The 18555-nt window shown below is 44.3% G+C and overlaps 1 protein-coding gene across 16 annotated transcripts in view; it reads left to right on the top strand.

The window, feature by feature from the left end:
- Positions 1-18555, top strand: part of LOC135914302 (uncharacterized) — an 89913-nt gene that overhangs the window by 51966 nt on the left and 19392 nt on the right. For 12 of the 16 annotated variants that reach the window (XR_011507957.1, XM_070523533.1, XM_070523529.1 and 9 more), the window contains one exon: positions 3980-4142. Coding sequence is in view for 14 of the 16 variants with exons in the window: in XM_070523533.1 (XP_070379634.1) it covers positions 3980-4142 (163 nt within the window). In the remaining 2 variants the exon portion in view is untranslated. Of the gene's footprint in view, positions 1-3979; positions 4143-4218; positions 4270-18555 lie in introns of all 16 variants that reach the window. The other 4 variants (XR_011507958.1, XM_070523536.1, XM_070523527.1 and 1 more) reach the window with 2 other exon arrangements.

Genomic DNA, 18555 nt, shown 5'->3' with positions numbered 1-18555 from the left:
CAAGGAATGCATGGACTGCCTTCTTGTCGATGGGCAGCTGGAACTTTGCGATGGCAGCTCTCTTCTCCGGGTTGGGGCGGACTCCATATTTGCTGATGACGTGGTGCAGGAAGAAAAGCTCATCATAAGAGAAGCAGCACATTTCCGGTTGCAGAAAGAGCCCTGATGACATGAAAGCCTCTAATGCTGTCCTAAGACACCTAAGGTGATTGTCAAAATTTCTCGCGATGATGACGATGTCGTCGAAGTTAGAAAGATGGGCGTTATAACGTAAGATCATTCCAAACTGTTCTATTCCCATTCTGCACTCAGCCGTCCAGGATTGGTGAAAAACATTTTCGGACCACCCCCACTTCACCTGTCTGTCACGCGACGTCACAAAAGCTGCAATTGCTCCCTATATGATATGACGTATGCACACTGAATATGCATGTTTTGACTGAAAAAAAAGTTATTTCTGATTCGACACCTTTCCGCCATTAGCCCTCGGCTATTGGTCAAAAGTTGCCGGGCTGCACCCACTTCACCTGCCTGTCACGCGACGTCACAAAACCGCAAAAACCCACCGCGTCGAAGTGACTGATACGCGTTAAAGATGTATTAATATGCCGAACAATATTGAATTTTCTTCTGAATAGCGGCAGGCTGCCCCGTCCCGAAAAGCACAAAAAATTGCTGCCGCCGATCTCCCAGGCAAGGGTACTCGCACCTACCGAAAAGCATCGGTTTATTTGCGTGTAATGAAACAATTTGCGTGGCCACGTAACGTTTTCGAGCACTATCAACACGTTTACAACTTCGTTCTGCCCACTTTATTTTGCTGAGGATCCGTTTTATGGTCAGTTTCAAGCTTTCGTTGCATGCCGCCGCGATTGTCGACGATCCACAGTAAGCTAAGTAGGTGAAAACGGCCGAATCAAATGCGCCGGCAACACCCTCTTCATCAGGTTATCGATTTTCAGTGCACTGGCTCGGCCCCATCGAATCCATCTCCACTTGCGCGTGCTCCTCGCCTCTTGCGATCCAGTTAGATCAGACGAGCCGCTCATTTTAGGCAATGTTATTCGTTTTTCAAGCATAGAAAATTTACCTCCTATGAACGAGGAGAGTGTTCCATTGGTCAGCTGAGACAACCCTGTGGGTGAACGCCTGATGCTTCCGTTGGCGGTTAAGCGAATTTGACGTCAGGAGATTTGAATAAAAACATATTAGAATAGCTTTACGTTATATGACCTCAGGTCTGCCACATTACTCCCCCTAACACGGTGTCCATCAAGCCCTGGAACATTGCTGACGCCGAGCACAGCCCGAATGGCATTACCTTGAATCGGTAGAGGGCGCCTGGCGTGACGAAGGCGGTCTTTTCGCGACATTTCTCGTCGATTTCAATTTGCCAGCAGCCATACTTGATATCCATAAACCATAAGAGTTTATCGTTGTAGCGCCGATCCAATGCGTCCTCTATGCTTGGGAAGGGGTATACGTCTTCTTTCGTCATCTTGTACAGCCGACGTTAATCGACACAGACACGCAGGATTCCGTCCTTCGATGACGCCCTCTACTCTCCGGGTCTTTGGTGGCCGACGAAAATGACAACGATGGAGCGAGGCAGGAGGCTGACTTGGTCCTCAAGTACACTCAAGGCACGCTGACTGTGAGGTCTCTCCGTCGGTAGGGCTTGGTCTGCGGACAGTGTTATCGACTCCAGCCCTAGGTCGATGATTGCGCCGTGTTGGTTCAGGAAGCCTATGCCGAGAATTAAGTCCCATCAGCACTGTTGGAAGACAATGGAAGTGGCAGGGTAGGTTCATTCATTGACTATAATTATTGCCGTGCCGGTTCCCGCTGATGTTATGCGATGTCCTCCAGCTGTAAGAATATGAGGGCCGTCCCACGCAGTCTTGGCGCTCTTCAACTTAGCTGTGAATATTCCAGTGATGACGGAGTAATCGGCTCCTTTGTCCACTAAGGCGGTCACTGTGTTGCCCTGGAGAAGCACGTCGAGGTGTTTCGTTCTCTGTCCTCAGGTGCATTTAAGCCGTGTCGTCAGATCACGGCTTCGTTAACTCGCTTCGTTAACTCGTGCTTTGTCGGCGTATTGTTAGCTCCCAGGCTTCGTCGGTATGACGGTGTGTCGTTGCTGCATCGTCGAAATGGATCGTGGACCCTCATCTTCGGCGGCTGATGGTCTTCGTCACATCGAAGTAGAACAACCGTAACCACATCGACTGCCGCTTTTAGTTTTCCGGATAGGGGCATACGGACAGGTCCCGGGCGGGGCCAGTGTAATGTGAGCGTTGCGGCGACAGGTAGCGTCCTGGCGGCGGTGAATGGGACTGCCGTCGAAGGCTCCACTGAGTGGTGGTGAGGTAGTCGGCGATATTACGAGGGCGCTTCCCTCGCTGCGGGCGCGGATAGTTCACTGCGAATCCTCGTAGTCCCATTTTGCGGTACGGGCGCCAGCGCTATATGCGGCACGACCGTATTCGGGGGCACGCCAAACGTCTGTAATCTCCGGGGTGTTTCGCTAGCCGACAGGTGGGTGGTGTGGCGTCGTCTGGCGATGGAATCGCGGCGTCATGCGGCCCTGGCACGAGCGCAGAGGAAGACCTTGATGGCGGACGAAGGCAGCGTACTTGATTGCTTACGACTGCGACCGCGGTGGGTGTGGTTGCACGTCAAGAACTCCAAGCGATCGCTGAACCGCTTCTTCGACGAAGTCGGCATTCAGCTCACTTAAGGTTGCGACCTTGGGAAACACGTCTGCGATTCCTCGCGACCGACCGCTCTGAGGGTCTGCCGCAGGTCGTCGGTGCCGAGTGATTGAACGTTTGTGTAGTTTATGGTGAACGGTCGGTGGTTATACTGCCTTGTCCGCATATCGAGCGTGTTCTAAATAGTAGAGGCCTCGGAAATAAATTGGACAACGGTCTTAGTCGGGTTGCGTATCAATCCAACGAAAGGCTCTTGCCTCAAACCGCGCATCAGGACAAGTTTTTTTGTCTTCTGGCACGTCTGGGTCTGCTTGTCGGAAGAGGCGAGCCATCTGCTCCGTAAAGATCGCAATGCTCTCGTTCATCAGCTGCATGCGGGTTTCCAGTGGCCCTTGCGCTCGCTCCTTGCGCAGGAGGCTCGCCAACGTCTGCGGGAAGCCGTTTCGGAACGGTTCCCAAGTCGTCAGGGTTGATTCCCAGTTCTCTAACCATGCCCTGGCCGTCTTCTAAGGCGAAGTACACATGCTGAAGCTTATCGTAAATGTTCCAGTTGTGGAATGCAGTGACCCTTTTATATATTTCCATCCAGTTATCCGGGTGTTTAATTGAAGATACACGGAAAGTCGTTGGCTCCCTGGGCTGTTGCAGCACGATGGGATACGCTGATTCTGCCATTGGGGTTGACTTGGCGACGATCTTACTGGCCGTCTGAGGCAAAAGCCCATGCTCCGGGGAAAGGTAAAGCAGAAGACGGCTACTGCGCGCTGTTTGTTCGAGATGTTGGTGTTGTCTTCTGCGTTCGGGCTTCGGCACGGCGTTTTGGGGGCGTGTGGCAGGTGAGCGCTAACAGCTCCATCAGATCTCACACAGTATTGGTGGCAAATACCACAGCAGCCATGGATATTATTAGTTTAGCGCTTGCAACCCAATGTGAACGCATTTTGTACGCAAAGAAATATCGTTGTCATCACTGCACAAGCTCTGAACGTTATTTTGTTTCAGCCATTTACATGCTCTATAGCATACATTACTTGGCGAGTTTAACGTTCGAATGCTTATTTACGCCAAGAAGTAGCATTGACTAACACGTTGTGAGAGTTTGAAAAACGAGAATTGTTGCAAGGTACATGTGATTTGGAAAAACGAATACTGTCTCCGCCTTCGCTCTACATTTTTTTTATTTGACAACTGTGTCTCAATGATGATCATGCTTTCCTTCTGCACATAACGTTGGTGAAATGTTCATAGCGCTGTTTTTTTTTAAGGAACGTTTACCGGCCCACCGTCCTGGTGATCCTGGCTCACATATCTTATACAGAACAAGAGATTCAGGCTCAAACCCCAGGAGTCGAATGCTATATAATGCCGCCTATCATTTACAGAATTCCAGAATCAATCCGGTATCGTTTGAAATACGGGCACACTTTGGTAAGTACAACCTCCACCTTTTTAAGTTAATATTGAGGATTAACGTCCCCGTCCCATAACTGTATCGCTGTTTCAGCGAATGCACGTTGAAGTCAGTTTGTGTTTGTCACCGTGAATTTGCTAAAAGGTGAGTAAAATTGCCAGGCGCCTATATATATATATATATATATATATATATATATATATATATATATATATATATATATATATATTTATATATATATTTATATATATATATATATATATATATATATATTAGGGATGTGCGTATATTGAAATTTTCGTATACGAATCGAATACGAATAAGGCAAAAAGCTGTCTTCGAATATCGAATCGAATATCGAATATGTACGTACGTGGTAATAAAAAGCTGCAAAATGTGGTAACAATAGCTTTATAACGCTTGTTAAAAATATTGCATTTTACAACGCTGCTGCAGGTTAAAAAGACACTCATTACAGTTAATGCGCACAGGTAATAACAAGTAATGCTCTCAGTCAAGTAATGCACTTTTTAGTGATTATCATGAAGGAAAACTAACTGCTCAACATGTTCAGAAAGTAAACGCGCTGTATGCACTGTGACAACAATTCAAACGGTAGAAAAGACTTTCACTTGGAACTGAGGTGGCAGCGATGGCGAAGTACTTGTGGGCGAGTACGTGAAGCGGCCAATGCACTGCTACCACTCACAAGGATCCTTGCTCTTTTCGAGAAGATGCTTTTCCGTATTGTGTGTAACTTCCCTCTGACAGGCAGATACCAAATGAGCGTTCTCCTTGTTCATCACTAGACCGTCAAAAGCTCTCCATACAGTGAACACCAGGACACGACGCTGGCATGGCAGTGTCCTCACTTGGTTCTACGCGAGGTGCGCGGAGCTCCCTTGTTGCAATGCCAGATAATCTAACCAGACGCCTGGTGAACTTAAAGCTTGGATCAAGAAAAAGGTTGACCACTTCGTCAAATTCTCACTCAGCGAAACGAGTCTTGACAGATTTTGCGAGATTGCTAGCAAACGCTGAGTTGCCTTTGCAATCTTCGAGGCAATGCAGCATTCCAAAAATAATTAGAATTTGACAGGACAATGAGGGGTACTTTCCAGCACTAAGATCACAGTTGCGTCAAATAAGGTCCTCGATGCCTCCAAAAACTCCACTGCATCTCTTCACTTTGCAGAGTTAAAGGTATCTAAGCTCGTGTCGGAAAAGGTGAGTTCAAGTCTGATAGACTCCTTGATTTCAAGGAGCCCTGAGAGGATGAGGTACTGAGTGTTCCATCTTGTGTCAACATCCTACACAACATAGAGCACGTCTTTGTTCAGCTACGTCTGCAGATCGATCATTCTTTTGTGTGCATTAGGGCTGTGCTTGCAGTTCCGTACAATCGCTTTAGCCTCCTTGCAGAGTGTGTTCATTGTCGGAGTACACGACATTTCATTGCTGATCACTAGGTGCAGAGTGTGCGCAAAGCAGGCTCGCTGGAGCTAAGCCAGTCTCCTGGCAGCCACTCGGATATTGCAGCCGCTTGGATATTGTGGCCGCTTGGATATAGCGGCCGCTGTTCGTCACGATGTACTTCACGCAGTCGATTGGTATCTCCCAGTCGGTGCATAGATGCTCCAATGACGCAGCTATGTTCACAGCCGTGTCATTCTCCGGCATGTGTCGCGTGTTCAAAGTCAACTTTGTCATGTCGAACTTCACCGCAGGAAAATGACACGTGAGGATTACAAACCCCTCATTGGTACGCGACGTCCAGATATCGCTCGTAATAGCGAGCGTGCTTGTTCCATGTTCAAGTACTTTTCGCAGCTCGTGTCGTACCTTTGCTGTTGTGTCGTTGTACATGCGCGGGACGAGCACACGCGACCATTTTGTTCGAGGTGGCTGACTGTAGCACGACTCTACAGCTGCTTCGACCAGTGCTTTGAACTGATGTGGCAGAAATGGTGAAGAAATGAATGGCTGCCACATTCTGGTGAAGTGCGTTTTCATTCTTCGGAAACAATGACTGCTGTCTCTGCTGAAGTATGTCATCCAGTGTCGGTTGATTCTTCATTGGAGGATTTGCAGTGGCCTCTTTTTGGTACTCTTCCATCACCAAAGGCTGCTGCTTCATCTGATTTTGAATAGTAGTGGTCATTCCCGCTGGTATTTCAAGAGTATGTTCGCACGACTTGCACCGAGCTGTCGACGGCGAGAGCTTTGTGTAGTGCCGCCAAAGGAGACTTCTTCCGGCTTTCTTTTCTTGCTTGCTCGGTGGCTCGTCACCTGCAGTTGATGGCATTCTTAGAGAACACACCTGATCGAGGGCTGTATCAGCACTGAGATAGTTGCAAATAGCGCAGTGGCAGTAGCGTGTTTTGCGTTTGTCTCAAGAAGCAGCGCAGCAGGTAGCAGATATCCGCGATTACATGAGAAAAGCGGGAACACAAGGCGGGAGTCGTCCATGGCGATGCAACGTTCTCCTCGGACATATTTATTTCTTTTTAATTTCCAAACATCTAAAGATTGTCCAGGTAACGCTTTGCGGGTACATATTTTATCGCATATAGTTACATAGCCCTAAAGGACATCATATATGGTTATGAAAGAGCCATAGAATAAAGGTTGGTAAAAATAAACTGAAACTGATCGTGTCTCACGGGCGTCATGCAGATAGACTCAATCAGAGCATACAAATAATGAGCCGGTCATGCGAAGTTCTCAGTGAATAAACATGTTCTGAGGAGAACGTGGAGCAAGCATATAATTCGTTACATGTTCAATTATTCCACCTGTCAGAATATTCTCCGTTTCTATCGTTATTGGGCCATCTTCGAATATTCGGGAATTTCCGAATATGCATTTCTCGAATCGAATACGCTTCGAATAAGGAAAATATTCGATTCGTATTCGAAATTTCGAATATTCGCACACCCCTAATATATATATATATATATATATATATATATATATATATATATATATATATATATATATATATATATATTGACCGGTTATTGACTTGTTAATGAAAGGGTGATAGAGGCCGGGTACTTCGCGAAACGCCGCAGAGGGATTGTATTTCCACCGGAACACTAATATATATATATATATATATATATATATATATATATATATATATATATATATATATATATATATATATATATATATATATATATATATATATATATATATATATATATACATATATATATATATATATATATATATATATATATACATAAATATATATATATATATATATATATATATATATATATATATATATATATATATATATATATATATATATATATATATATATATATATCCCTATTTGTTTCCCTATCCAGTGAAGTGATTTCCTCTTAATTTGAACTTCTTTCACCCGCCCAGTAAACGGCATCACTTTACCTCTTTCTCATGCGCTGCTGCACGCTCAAGCCCGTGCGGCCGTTCGATATTTTCATAAAACTAATTTACTGTTCGGTTTCTTTTTTAACAAAGCGTGGTACAGTCTCAGTAAAATCTTCCTGATAACACTTCTGTGTGTATCCAGGAGAAAAGCTCAACATTATGACGGTTATTAGGCGAGTAACGGTATAAAGGAATCCTAGTTTATTTGCCCGGCAAATATCAAGCTCGTGTGCTTAGCAGGAAACTCTGCTCTGGTACAAAAGCTCAAAAAACAACGCTTACGAAGCACCCTGCCGTTTAAATGAGGCATAATTATGCGGTACAAATGTTCAAAAAGCCCACGTTTAGACCATGACCATCAGGATTAGTGAGCCCTGCGTATTTGGCACGAAAGTTACAAGTGATACTTACTAGGCGGACGAAATAAGTGTTACCGGCTGTGCTTTTCTTTTTACGAAAATGAAATGCTTTTAGCTCGCGTTGTCCATGGCCGTCAAGTGACCTTGAGCCAAAAGCCAGATCCGTTATCTGAGCACTCAGACAAGCCTTAGAACAACCGGGCAACGTTGCGAAAACAAACGACAACATTCGGGCTACCACTCAAAACTGATGGAAATGTGGTTCCCCCCCCAGCTCGTTGAACAGGACCGCATTACATACGCTTGTTACAAGTGACAAAATATCAATTACAAGTTCCTCCTGAGGTTTGTACGCAACATTACTGATGCGGTAACGTCTTGGACGCTGACGCTTTATTTGTCATTTCGAATAGCTGCGTTCAAAAGGTACATACTACGCACCATACGTTCAATTGTCATGTTCCGGTGCGGATACAGGGTTGCCTGTTAAACGCAAGCGGTCCATGTGTATATATATATATATATATATATATATATATATATATATATATATATATAAGAACTTGAGTACTCCCCAGTTGAAAAAGACAACATGAATTCCTGTCGCGACGACGTAGTGTTCTGCAGTCGCAACACAAAAGTTCTCTTGCGACAACCAGAGTTCTGTAGTCACAGGAACAGCTTTCTATCGTGACAGCGACTCTGACGTTACGACAGCAACTCTGACGTCTCAACAGAAAAGATTGTGTCGCGACAGCCAGGAGTTCAGAAGTCGCAACAGAAAAGTTCTGTCGCGACAAAAAGGGTTTATAAAGTCGCAACAACTTTCTATCGCAATAGCGATTCTGACGTCGCAACAGGAACTCCCTGTCGGGTCTACGCATATTCTCTCGTGGCGTTAGATGAGTGGCAATTTTATGTCGCAGTGACATAAGTTCTGACGCCACGACACATGCGCTTTCCGTTGCGACGCTTTAAAATTGTATGTCAGTTTCGCGTTGATGGTTCACACTGTAATTTTCTCTTGCATGATATTCAATCCATGCTGGTGCTGGTGCCGCGTCTTCATGCTGTGTCTTCAGCCGGTAGGGCGTCTTCACGCCCTACCGGCCTCCTCAATATCGGCCGCTGGTCAAATCATGCCATCTCTGGGAATGGCTGCGTATCCGTTTTGTTTTATTTGGTAAGATGGGGTGCAAAGGCTTGTGGACTTACATGTGCCATTACACTGACATATTAGTTATTTTGCCAGAAATATGACATAAGCTTTTGCCAAGCGAAAAAGAAGTTTTGGGTAGTTCTAGAAAGTTGCGTGAAAAGCTGTCTCGCTCGAATCTCATTATTCTGGTACAGTGCCGCCGTGAGAAGCCAGTATGCTGTCAGAATGAAGACTAATTCACGAATGTTTATGCAGCTATTTTGCACTGTAAACACGAAATATATGCGCTCTCAAAAGTGTAAAGAGCGACAGATAACTGCCGAAATTAGCATTAACAATTTAACAGTGTCCCTACTCGCCATTGCCTAATTCTGAATTTATTATTTAATATGAATATTGTACAGCAAAATTGATGTTATAGCATTCCGCGATGTACCTGTCGATGGTAACAACGCTATTGCTCTTCTAGAGAGGCGGCAGTTGACGCGGGAGAGTCATAGCGTATCTTGGCTCATAAATCGCAAATGTAAACATGAACGCAGACAGAGAATCTTGCTGTTGACATAGCCAAAATGTACGCTTAGAGATATGTACGGCGTGGTGCTTTGGTTCTGGGTTTGGAATGCTCATGTGCCAAGTTCGAATCCGTGGCAGGGAAGTTTTTTTTCATTTTCTTTTATATTTCTTTTTTGTACTAACAAATTTACATAGCCCTAAAGAGGTATCTGTCAATTTTTTATTAAATATTGATCAAGAACTACAGAACTTCCGACTACACGACGTCACACTGCACACAAGAGAACGTGGGACAACAGAACGACAGAAACAATGTCCCAAAATACGACAGACTGCAATAAATTTCCTACTGTATTTCAAGTGGGAGGCTTTGGTGATTGTGCTGCGTAAACGAAATATCAGAAAGCTTTGGCGCACTCAATGAATGAATCGCCGCACCTCCACCAATATTGATGGAAGTATATATATATATATATATATATATATATATATATATATATATATATATATATAAACGAGAAGAAAGGGGGTTAACCAAGGGACCCGATATTTATTAGTCATATAATGAGAAGCCAACAGTTGGCTTCTCATTATATGACTAATAATTATCGGGTCCCTTGGTTAACCCCCTTTCTTCTCGTTTATTACATAACGAGGGTCTCGAATCCGGCAACATTGATGCCTTCACGTAGCATATGTGGGTTTATTGACCAGTTGCCTTCTCCCGAAAAGATCACGCTCTCGTGACGCCTGCGGCAAAAAAGACGTTCCACGTCCGCCGCCAAGGTCTGTGAGTGGGGGCGCTGGCTAACACTCCCAGGGTTCTACTAGTACACATAAATACCCAAGAAAGTGGATGGGGAAACGCCGCCGCGGTAGCTCAATTGGTAGAGCATCGCACGCGACATGCGAAGGTTGTGGGTTCGGTTCCCACCTGCGGCAAGTTGTTTTTTCATCCACTTTAATTTTCATTAATTTATCATTACTTTATTTCATTTATTAAGTACATGCAATTTACCCTATGTTGTACTTGGTGTCAGTGTTTGTTGGCTTCTCATTATATGACTCTATATATATATATATATATATATATATATATATATATATATATATATTTATATATATATATATATATATATATATCTTTGCGGTATGATAAAAGCAGAGAGAGGAAGAAGGTCGCGAGACGCTGGCTGCTGCGTGTTGTGACTACTCGGCCACCTTAATCCCATTGCCTCTGCTTGTATATGCACTGTAATTACATTCTGTCTATTGCCCCAACGTCACGGAAATATACTGGAGGAGGTGCGGGGACTCATTCATTGCGGGCTACCAGACTCTCTGCAATTTCGTTTACGGAGCACATTCGCCACAGCCGAGTACTCAAGTACTTTTACAACAGCACAACGTGTTATTTCGCAGAAAACGCGCACTACAAAACATGATTTGCGCCTATGACTACTACGTTTCCGACGATCATTCGAATCACTACACCACAAACACCTTTTTTTATATGGTATTTATTGCAGCCAAATAATATCGTACGTACAACCATAACGCGTACATGCGAGGTGCGTACAAGCGATACGTAGGAACAAGCAAAGTAGAGGCCATCCCTTTCCTTGCCGTGCGAATTACAACATTTACACGCAGACATTCACTTTGAGTGTTTATTGTTGCTATAAGCCTAAATTACTCTGTAAACGACATATTGCACATATACCAAGGGTCGCCTTGAATAACTAACTATGTCGCGGGTAACTAAGAGCAATGTGACAGCAAGCACACATGTACGTAGGCGCACAAGCACGCATACCTCAACCCTGTGGCTTGGAGCGCAGCGCCTGCGTGGAGAAGGCCACAGGGCGTTCAGTTTGAAATTTCAGCTCTTCCCGTGGAGCGTTGCAATGAAAGACTTCAGGCGCGATCGTTAGCGCCCATTGTATGCACGGCGCTTGTCAGCTCAAAATGACCAGGCCGGATGAGGGGCCCTTTAAGTGCAACATTTCGGAGTCTCGTGTGTTCTTGCTATTCTACAAAGTTCTATTTCGGGACGTTAAACGCCAGAAATTGGTGTTGTCAACGCGTGCTACGAGAACGCTTTCAATACCACCGATAGAAGCTCAAACATACCTTTTCCTTAGTCTGAATCTTTGCCTTGCAAGACCTATGCTTGAACCAGGCAATATGAAAATATAGTATCCAAGCTTCTACGTGTAGTCCAAGGTGGTGATAATGGCGGGCTTGAGGTTTCCATAGGCGGGGTTAGCTTCGCAGACATTGGCTGCAGTTGCTCCGCCTGCACGAGCGAAGGAGGTTTGAAAAATATGAAGCCGAACTGTATAACGGATGCGCGCAACCACCAGACGTTTCATGTGCGCGCAAGCATACATTATTCTGTGGAGCTTTATTCACTCTTGCCGCATCCGCTAACATGCATTACCCTGCGCCCCTCGGGCACACATATGTCTACGGTAAGAATGGTTCATCCCTTAACCCATCATTGCATTTGGGTCCACTTTAAAAAAAACAGCACGGGGATTCGCTCCTTTGTCATGACGAATGCATTGGTGCAGGAGATGGCTTCATTTATCTGCAACGCTAGAGGGCCTCCTCGTAGCCACAGCTGTCGCTTTTTTTCAATCCGTCCACATCGCTGTCTAAAACAAACACTGCACAGCTTTCACTGGCCTACAAAGTGTTTTGTGTATATATTATGAACTGAAGTACAGCGATTTAAATCTGCGATGATTCGTTAGCGTGAATCTACTGAATTCGGCAAGCTTGCTTCTGGATCCCCGTTGATCCCGCGGCATGGGACCTCGTGTAAGGCGTCGCATGCGTGCACTGTTTTACGCGTAATGCTTCTGCTAGTCTCGCCTCCCCAGAACATAGCCATTGAGAGCAGGGTCTAGATAACATAGCTAAACAAGTCACGGAGTTTAACACAAGCCTATACACACAACGCCTTTGTCACCGTATATAACCTACGGAGCCCCACATGCACGAGCACACACGACTAGAACAAAACAACCATTTTGCCCCGAAAACATGGCTGCTACAGCGAAAAATACCACGCGACTTATTCCACACTCCTCTTAGCATGTAGTCAAGCAAGAAGTCAAGCTTATTTCTCCTTAGTTGTTTTTTTTTCCCATCCACAGGAACAACCTAGATGAACAAAATTTGAGGCTTCCTAGTCGTCAAATGGGGAACTTGGCCTATGGTCAAAATGAATTGCACCAGCTGTGCCTGCCACGAGCACATAGGAGACCCCAAACACGTATATACCCTAACTCGTCCTCAGCACTAATGGCAAAAAAATTATTGTAACCGTCTTTACTTGCCCAATTCCTATTTCTTATCACAAAAACAAGTGGCGAATGTTTCATTCATCGCATGCTTCTGTCGTGCGCAACGGCTACGAGCTATGCTTCCGTCTTAGAGCCTCTCCTTGCATTTATATAGTAGGTAGGTGACAATGGGCAAGTTGAGACTTATATTGTCGCTAGGTAAGTATTTCGGGTGGAGTGGATATATATTTCTGGCTTGGGTGATAGAAAAGGAGCAGAAGAGGAGGAACCTGTGAAGGAACGGTAATATTCGCGGGTACAGATACGAGACGCACGCGAGTGAGAGTTAGCAGACATTAGAGCCAGCTGTAGAACATCCTCGCTTGCGCTGGAGCGAAAGAGATGCAAGCACCAGCGCGCCAGTGGCAAAGTCATGTGACGCATCAGCAAGCAAGAACAATTTGGGCATGCACTGACGCACGAACGTGGTAAATGGTTTGGCGGCCTACGTTGTGCTCGTTACCGCAGGAAACACGAACTTTGGCAAGCCACCAGGGCAAGCCATCAGCCACCACAGCTGTGTTTCGTCACGAAGATTGGCTTCATGAGGCTGCATCTTTAAAAGATGTCATAGAGGCTCCAAGAGGTCCTCTAGAATACTGTTAAGTCTATTCTGTGATTTGGATAGTCGTAATTGAAAGAAATACCTGGAGCACTATCTAGAGCTAGGAAGCTGTAGCCATATTTCTTCAGTTGCCATGAGCTCTGAACTTTAAAGCGTCTAGAGTATAAAATAAGACATAACCACCTGTAAGCGTTCCCGCCGACAGAGGCGCATGCCCACAGCCACCAAATTATTTTCACACTGCAGTTCTCAGAACATAATGTGATAATATTTGAAGATGTTATTCACATTATCTGTGACATCTTGTAGAATAGGACAGGAGATTGTAACTCATACTCGAACCATCTCTATAGATTGTAAAATTGCCATTTGTTGGGCGTGTTGGTAAATTGTGTTGTCGCATCACATTGTGTTGTTTTGTGTGTTGTGTTGTGTGTTGTGTTGAATCGCATTGTGTTGTCGTCTCCCTTCCGTCTTTGTTTGCTGGCGCTAAATATGCTTTCATCTCTATAAGTGTCACGTTCCTGTAATAAAGACAACAACTACAGTCCTGACAAGAACAAACAACACTCGGGAAAACACAATGAGGTGAATAAATACTCGCACAGCCCACTGCGGCTTTGACAAGAGGCGAAAACTGCACTGTGACACGACGGACATCTGGCGGAGGAACACGTTCGCTCCTCTTCTACACGGAATGTAGAAAAGGGCGAGAGCTCCTGTGTCGGTGCCCCACAATGGAACAGTGCTGGTAAGCATAGACTTCTTCCAAAAAGCGTACGCAGTTTTAGGGTATGTGGAAGGTAAGAAAGGATCCGTTGCAAAGTGCCACAGCAGTCATTGCAGGAACAAATATTTGCACGACGCTGCTCCAGTCCGATGTGCTTGTGATGTCGCTTATAGGTGGACATTTGCAATATCAGTCTTCGCGCGCGCGTGTTCTCAAAACCATTGGAGCACACACACACACACACACACACACACACACACACACTGAGATATATATATATATATATATATATATATATATATATATATATATATATCATATGTGTCGCCGGCAATAACTAGTGCGAATATAGCTCTTTCTATACGGTCAGAGTTCCACCGCTTCTGAATGTCTTTAGAGTGATGCTCACTGTCAGTGGTGTCTTTATCTCCATAGGTGCCTTTAATCCTGACAGTTGTTTTGTTATATTCTTTGCGGCTCGTTTCATTATCTTACAACAACTCTATTCGCAGAACTTAAATATGCTCGCGCACGTGTTGCACCACAATCAAACTCGTTACTGTTGATATTAGGACGTTTCCTAGTAGTCTGGGGATTTAATGTTGTTATTTTTTATCGTTCTTTTGCTAAAGTATTGTGTATTTACTTCTTTTCCTGTGCGTCACCTCTTGACAAGTTGGCAGAAACATCTTATATGTGTTTCGTGGGGCATTTGCCTTTGTGTTCTTTATGGTGCTGTTTGTTGAAAACCTGCGTTTTTAAATCTGCTTTGTTGAGTAGGGGATAATGGCGAAGCGGCAGAATAACTGCACTAGCCTTTGTCCTTAATTCTCGCGGCACTTTTATACTTTTGTAATCGCGATCTTGGGACAGTGATTCTTGTCCTTTAATTGTGGGGTTTTACGTGCCAAAACGACTTTCTGATTATGAGGCATGCCGTAGTGGGAGACTCCGGAAATTTCGACCACCAGGCTTTCTTTAACGTGCACCTAATTCTAATTGTGCGGCTGTTTTTGCAGTTCGCCCCCATCGAAATGCTGCCGCCGTGGCCGGGATTCGATCCCGCGACCTCGTGCTCAGCAGCCCAACACCATAGCTACGGAGCAACCACGGCGGGTGATTCTTGACATTCTCGTCTGTGATATACCGTTAACTCCGAACGCCACCAATAATGTGCTACTCTTAAGGGCCTACCGCCAAGTGGACATAACAATAGGAAAAATAGCTGCCTTCGCCTATTTAAAAACCAGGCTCCCAAAATTATGCCTTTGCTTCGTCGAGCCCCACTCTCCGCCAAGCAGATAACTACCCAGTCGAAAAATGCACTAGACTGGTTCGGGTGCTCTTTATCGTTTACACTAGAGTGGGTTTTCAGGCACGGGTCTGGTGTGTGTGGTGTGCCCATTCTGTGTGCACGGTGAGCCTGGTCTTATGTATCTAGTGTACCCGTCCTGGCGTGTATGGTGAGCCCGGACTGGTGTGCTTGGTGTACCTGGCCTGGTACTTTCGAGGTTTTCGACGTGTTTGGTGTGCTTGCCTGGTGCTTTCTGTATCCTGGTGTGGTCTACCTGGGACTATGCTGGTACCTTATGATGTGTTTGAAAAATTTTAGCTTGCAACAAATGTCTATACATCATTAGTTTCATGCTGCAGAACGTACACTTACGAGGTTAACAATTATTTTACATTTATTTTGTAGATTACAAGTTGCTGCAATATCATAGGCTAAAGAGCAGTGCAAAGATTTACTTGGTACACAAAAAGAAAATAGATTTTGCTTTGAAAATATGAGCATCAAGTAAGTTCAGTGCGCCGAAATTTCCTTGCACGCACTCTTGCCCTAGCAACATGTAATTTGTCAAGTCAAAATGCTACATATGAGCTGCGTAGCTTTTTATTTCTAACTAAATGCTTTCTCAACTTGATGCGCATAGAGAGAGAATTAGCTTCATAAAAAAAAAACACACGAGTGTAAAATGCTTCATCGGCTCTGCGGTGGATGATCCCCTCAGTCCAGCGGCCTTAGCTGCCCTTTTCACTCAGTTGACCGGGTTGAGCTGGTCCGTCGAGTCGGAGCTGGACAGCGCTGCCTCCCATTGCTGTGTGGCAATGGAACTTGGAAGTTCTGTGGAAGGCACGGCCAGTAAACAAACAGTTGCATCCTGTGATGCTTCTCAGAGACACAGTACAGCCTGAAATATACAAGTAATTGTACGCCTCACTACACATTCTTCATGACATCAATAAAAACTTGTTACCATGTAACAAGGTTACCCAATTACCAGTTTTATGTGAATTAGTACCAGTAATAAAACGAAGTCTACCTAACGTAGCGACAAGTGTAACCTAGAACAGCAGATACGCCAGCTGCAAAAGTGAAGGTGCCACACGAATATTATATGCCTTACGTTTTTGTGAAAGACATTTGTAAAGTGAATACAAGCAATACAAGTTTCTTTGAGCCCAAGTAGAGTATTTCAGCTTCGTGAAGGGCAGAAATAAGTAAAGGTTGTGTCAGCCAACCAGAAAACCTCTCCTAGTACCCGCCTCTGATCACCGTCTATGCAATCGGTGAAAGCCGAAATACAGCTTGTATCTCTACACCTTTTGGCTTGTGCTATGAGGCTATCATTACATAAACCGTCAATAGAAAAGTAAATACATTTTAGCATGCTTGATGATAAGGCAGAAGCGTAGTACTATATACTTACTGTAAGCGACGTAAATGGCAAAATGTTCTAGCTCAAAGGCATATTTCGAGTTTATCAGCACTGACTGACAAGTAATGAGAAAGTTGGTGCCTTTGCATGTTTAACTTTTGAGTGCGAGATAATGGACAGAAAGGAGACCAGAGGACACAAAAGCTATCAATTCCGCATTTATTTGCTGGAAGGAATAAAGAAAATATTTACAATGCATGTGCACTTCTGCTGCAGAGTTCTCTCAAAAAGAGAGCACTATTTGCGATACAATAGTACAAAAAGCGTAACCATGTTTGCGTAATAAAACAGAATAAATATTTCTATTCCATGTCATCCAGAGAGTATTCCTATTTGTCATGGAATCATAATGTGGTATTTCTCACTGATTTTGTTGGTCAGTCGGTTGCCGCAAGTGAACAGACCAGATGAATAATACAAATCTTGGGTGCAGCATCACTCGTGTCAGTGCATCATCAAGTGACAAAAGTATACTTACCCCTTGAGTGAATAATGCTGCTCTCCTGGGTGCATGTTGAGGAACAAGCCTATCTGCCGCATGTACATTTGACCAAATATGAAGATTATCAAAGGAATAGACTACACTACCCCTGACGCACAGAAGTCAAATTTGTTGGCATCTTTAACTAAGCACGAATCTCTTGCCTGGATGCCTTCTTGAATTCACTAGTGGCCAATTTTGAACACACATTTCCTGCAAAAACATAATGTAGGCAGTATATATATAGGAGTCCACTAGTGAACCTAAAAAGGTGAGCAGGCAAGCGAGCTTTGCTTGCTTACAGGTATCAGCAAATTTGTCTAGAGTTTGTCAGAGGAAGTTTATTATATTAGCGTCATATTATATTATTGTCAGAGGAAGTTTATATTAGCCAGTGCCTTTGTAATAGAAATTGCACTTCCACACCTCAAAAACTGCTGCACTATATATTCACACGTCTTGGGCTATTGAAATTTTTAGTTGCTCCATCAGAAGATTCAGTTGTTTGCAGTGGCCTTCTATGGTGTCCCTCCCTTCCCTGCATAAATTTTGTCCGGAAAAGATATATGAACTTACCGGCACACTCAAAGGGACGTTACAAGTTTCACCTGGAGGATATGGCCAGTGTTCAGGAGCCGCACAAATACGGTGATAGGCGTGTCTTCGTTTACTGTATAGATGCAAGCAAACTTCGACATTGCCACAATACTCCAGCTCTCGCACGGCGACAGTGCTTAAGCACCACAGAAGTGTAAGTGTACCACAACAAAAACAAGAAGGCAAGCTAACCATGGATCTGGCTTCAGCAGACACAACATAGGCTGTCTCGTATAGCTAAAACAGTGGCAAATTGCAATAGATATTTGCAACCCAACTTAAAACCATAAGAGTTGAAGTGCATATGATGCTTTTTCTAGACACAAGTATTTTTGTCAAAATACGCTTAGGATCGCATATACTACATTCAATTTATCGGCCCAGTCACCGATGCCTCACTGATAGCATCAAAATTGGAACTTGCTGATTGAACCAATTCTGACCTGAACAGTGCAAAGCAGAATGAATAGAAGACTGCTCACAGTGCACAACAAATACATAGGATGAAACAGAACATATTGAAAGAG

The sequence above is a fragment of the Dermacentor albipictus genome, chromosome 8 (genome assembly GCF_038994185.2).
Source record: "Dermacentor albipictus isolate Rhodes 1998 colony chromosome 8, USDA_Dalb.pri_finalv2, whole genome shotgun sequence".
NCBI classification, from domain to species: domain Eukaryota; kingdom Metazoa; phylum Arthropoda; class Arachnida; order Ixodida; family Ixodidae; genus Dermacentor; species Dermacentor albipictus.
This window is presented reverse-complemented; position numbering and strand designations above follow the sequence as displayed.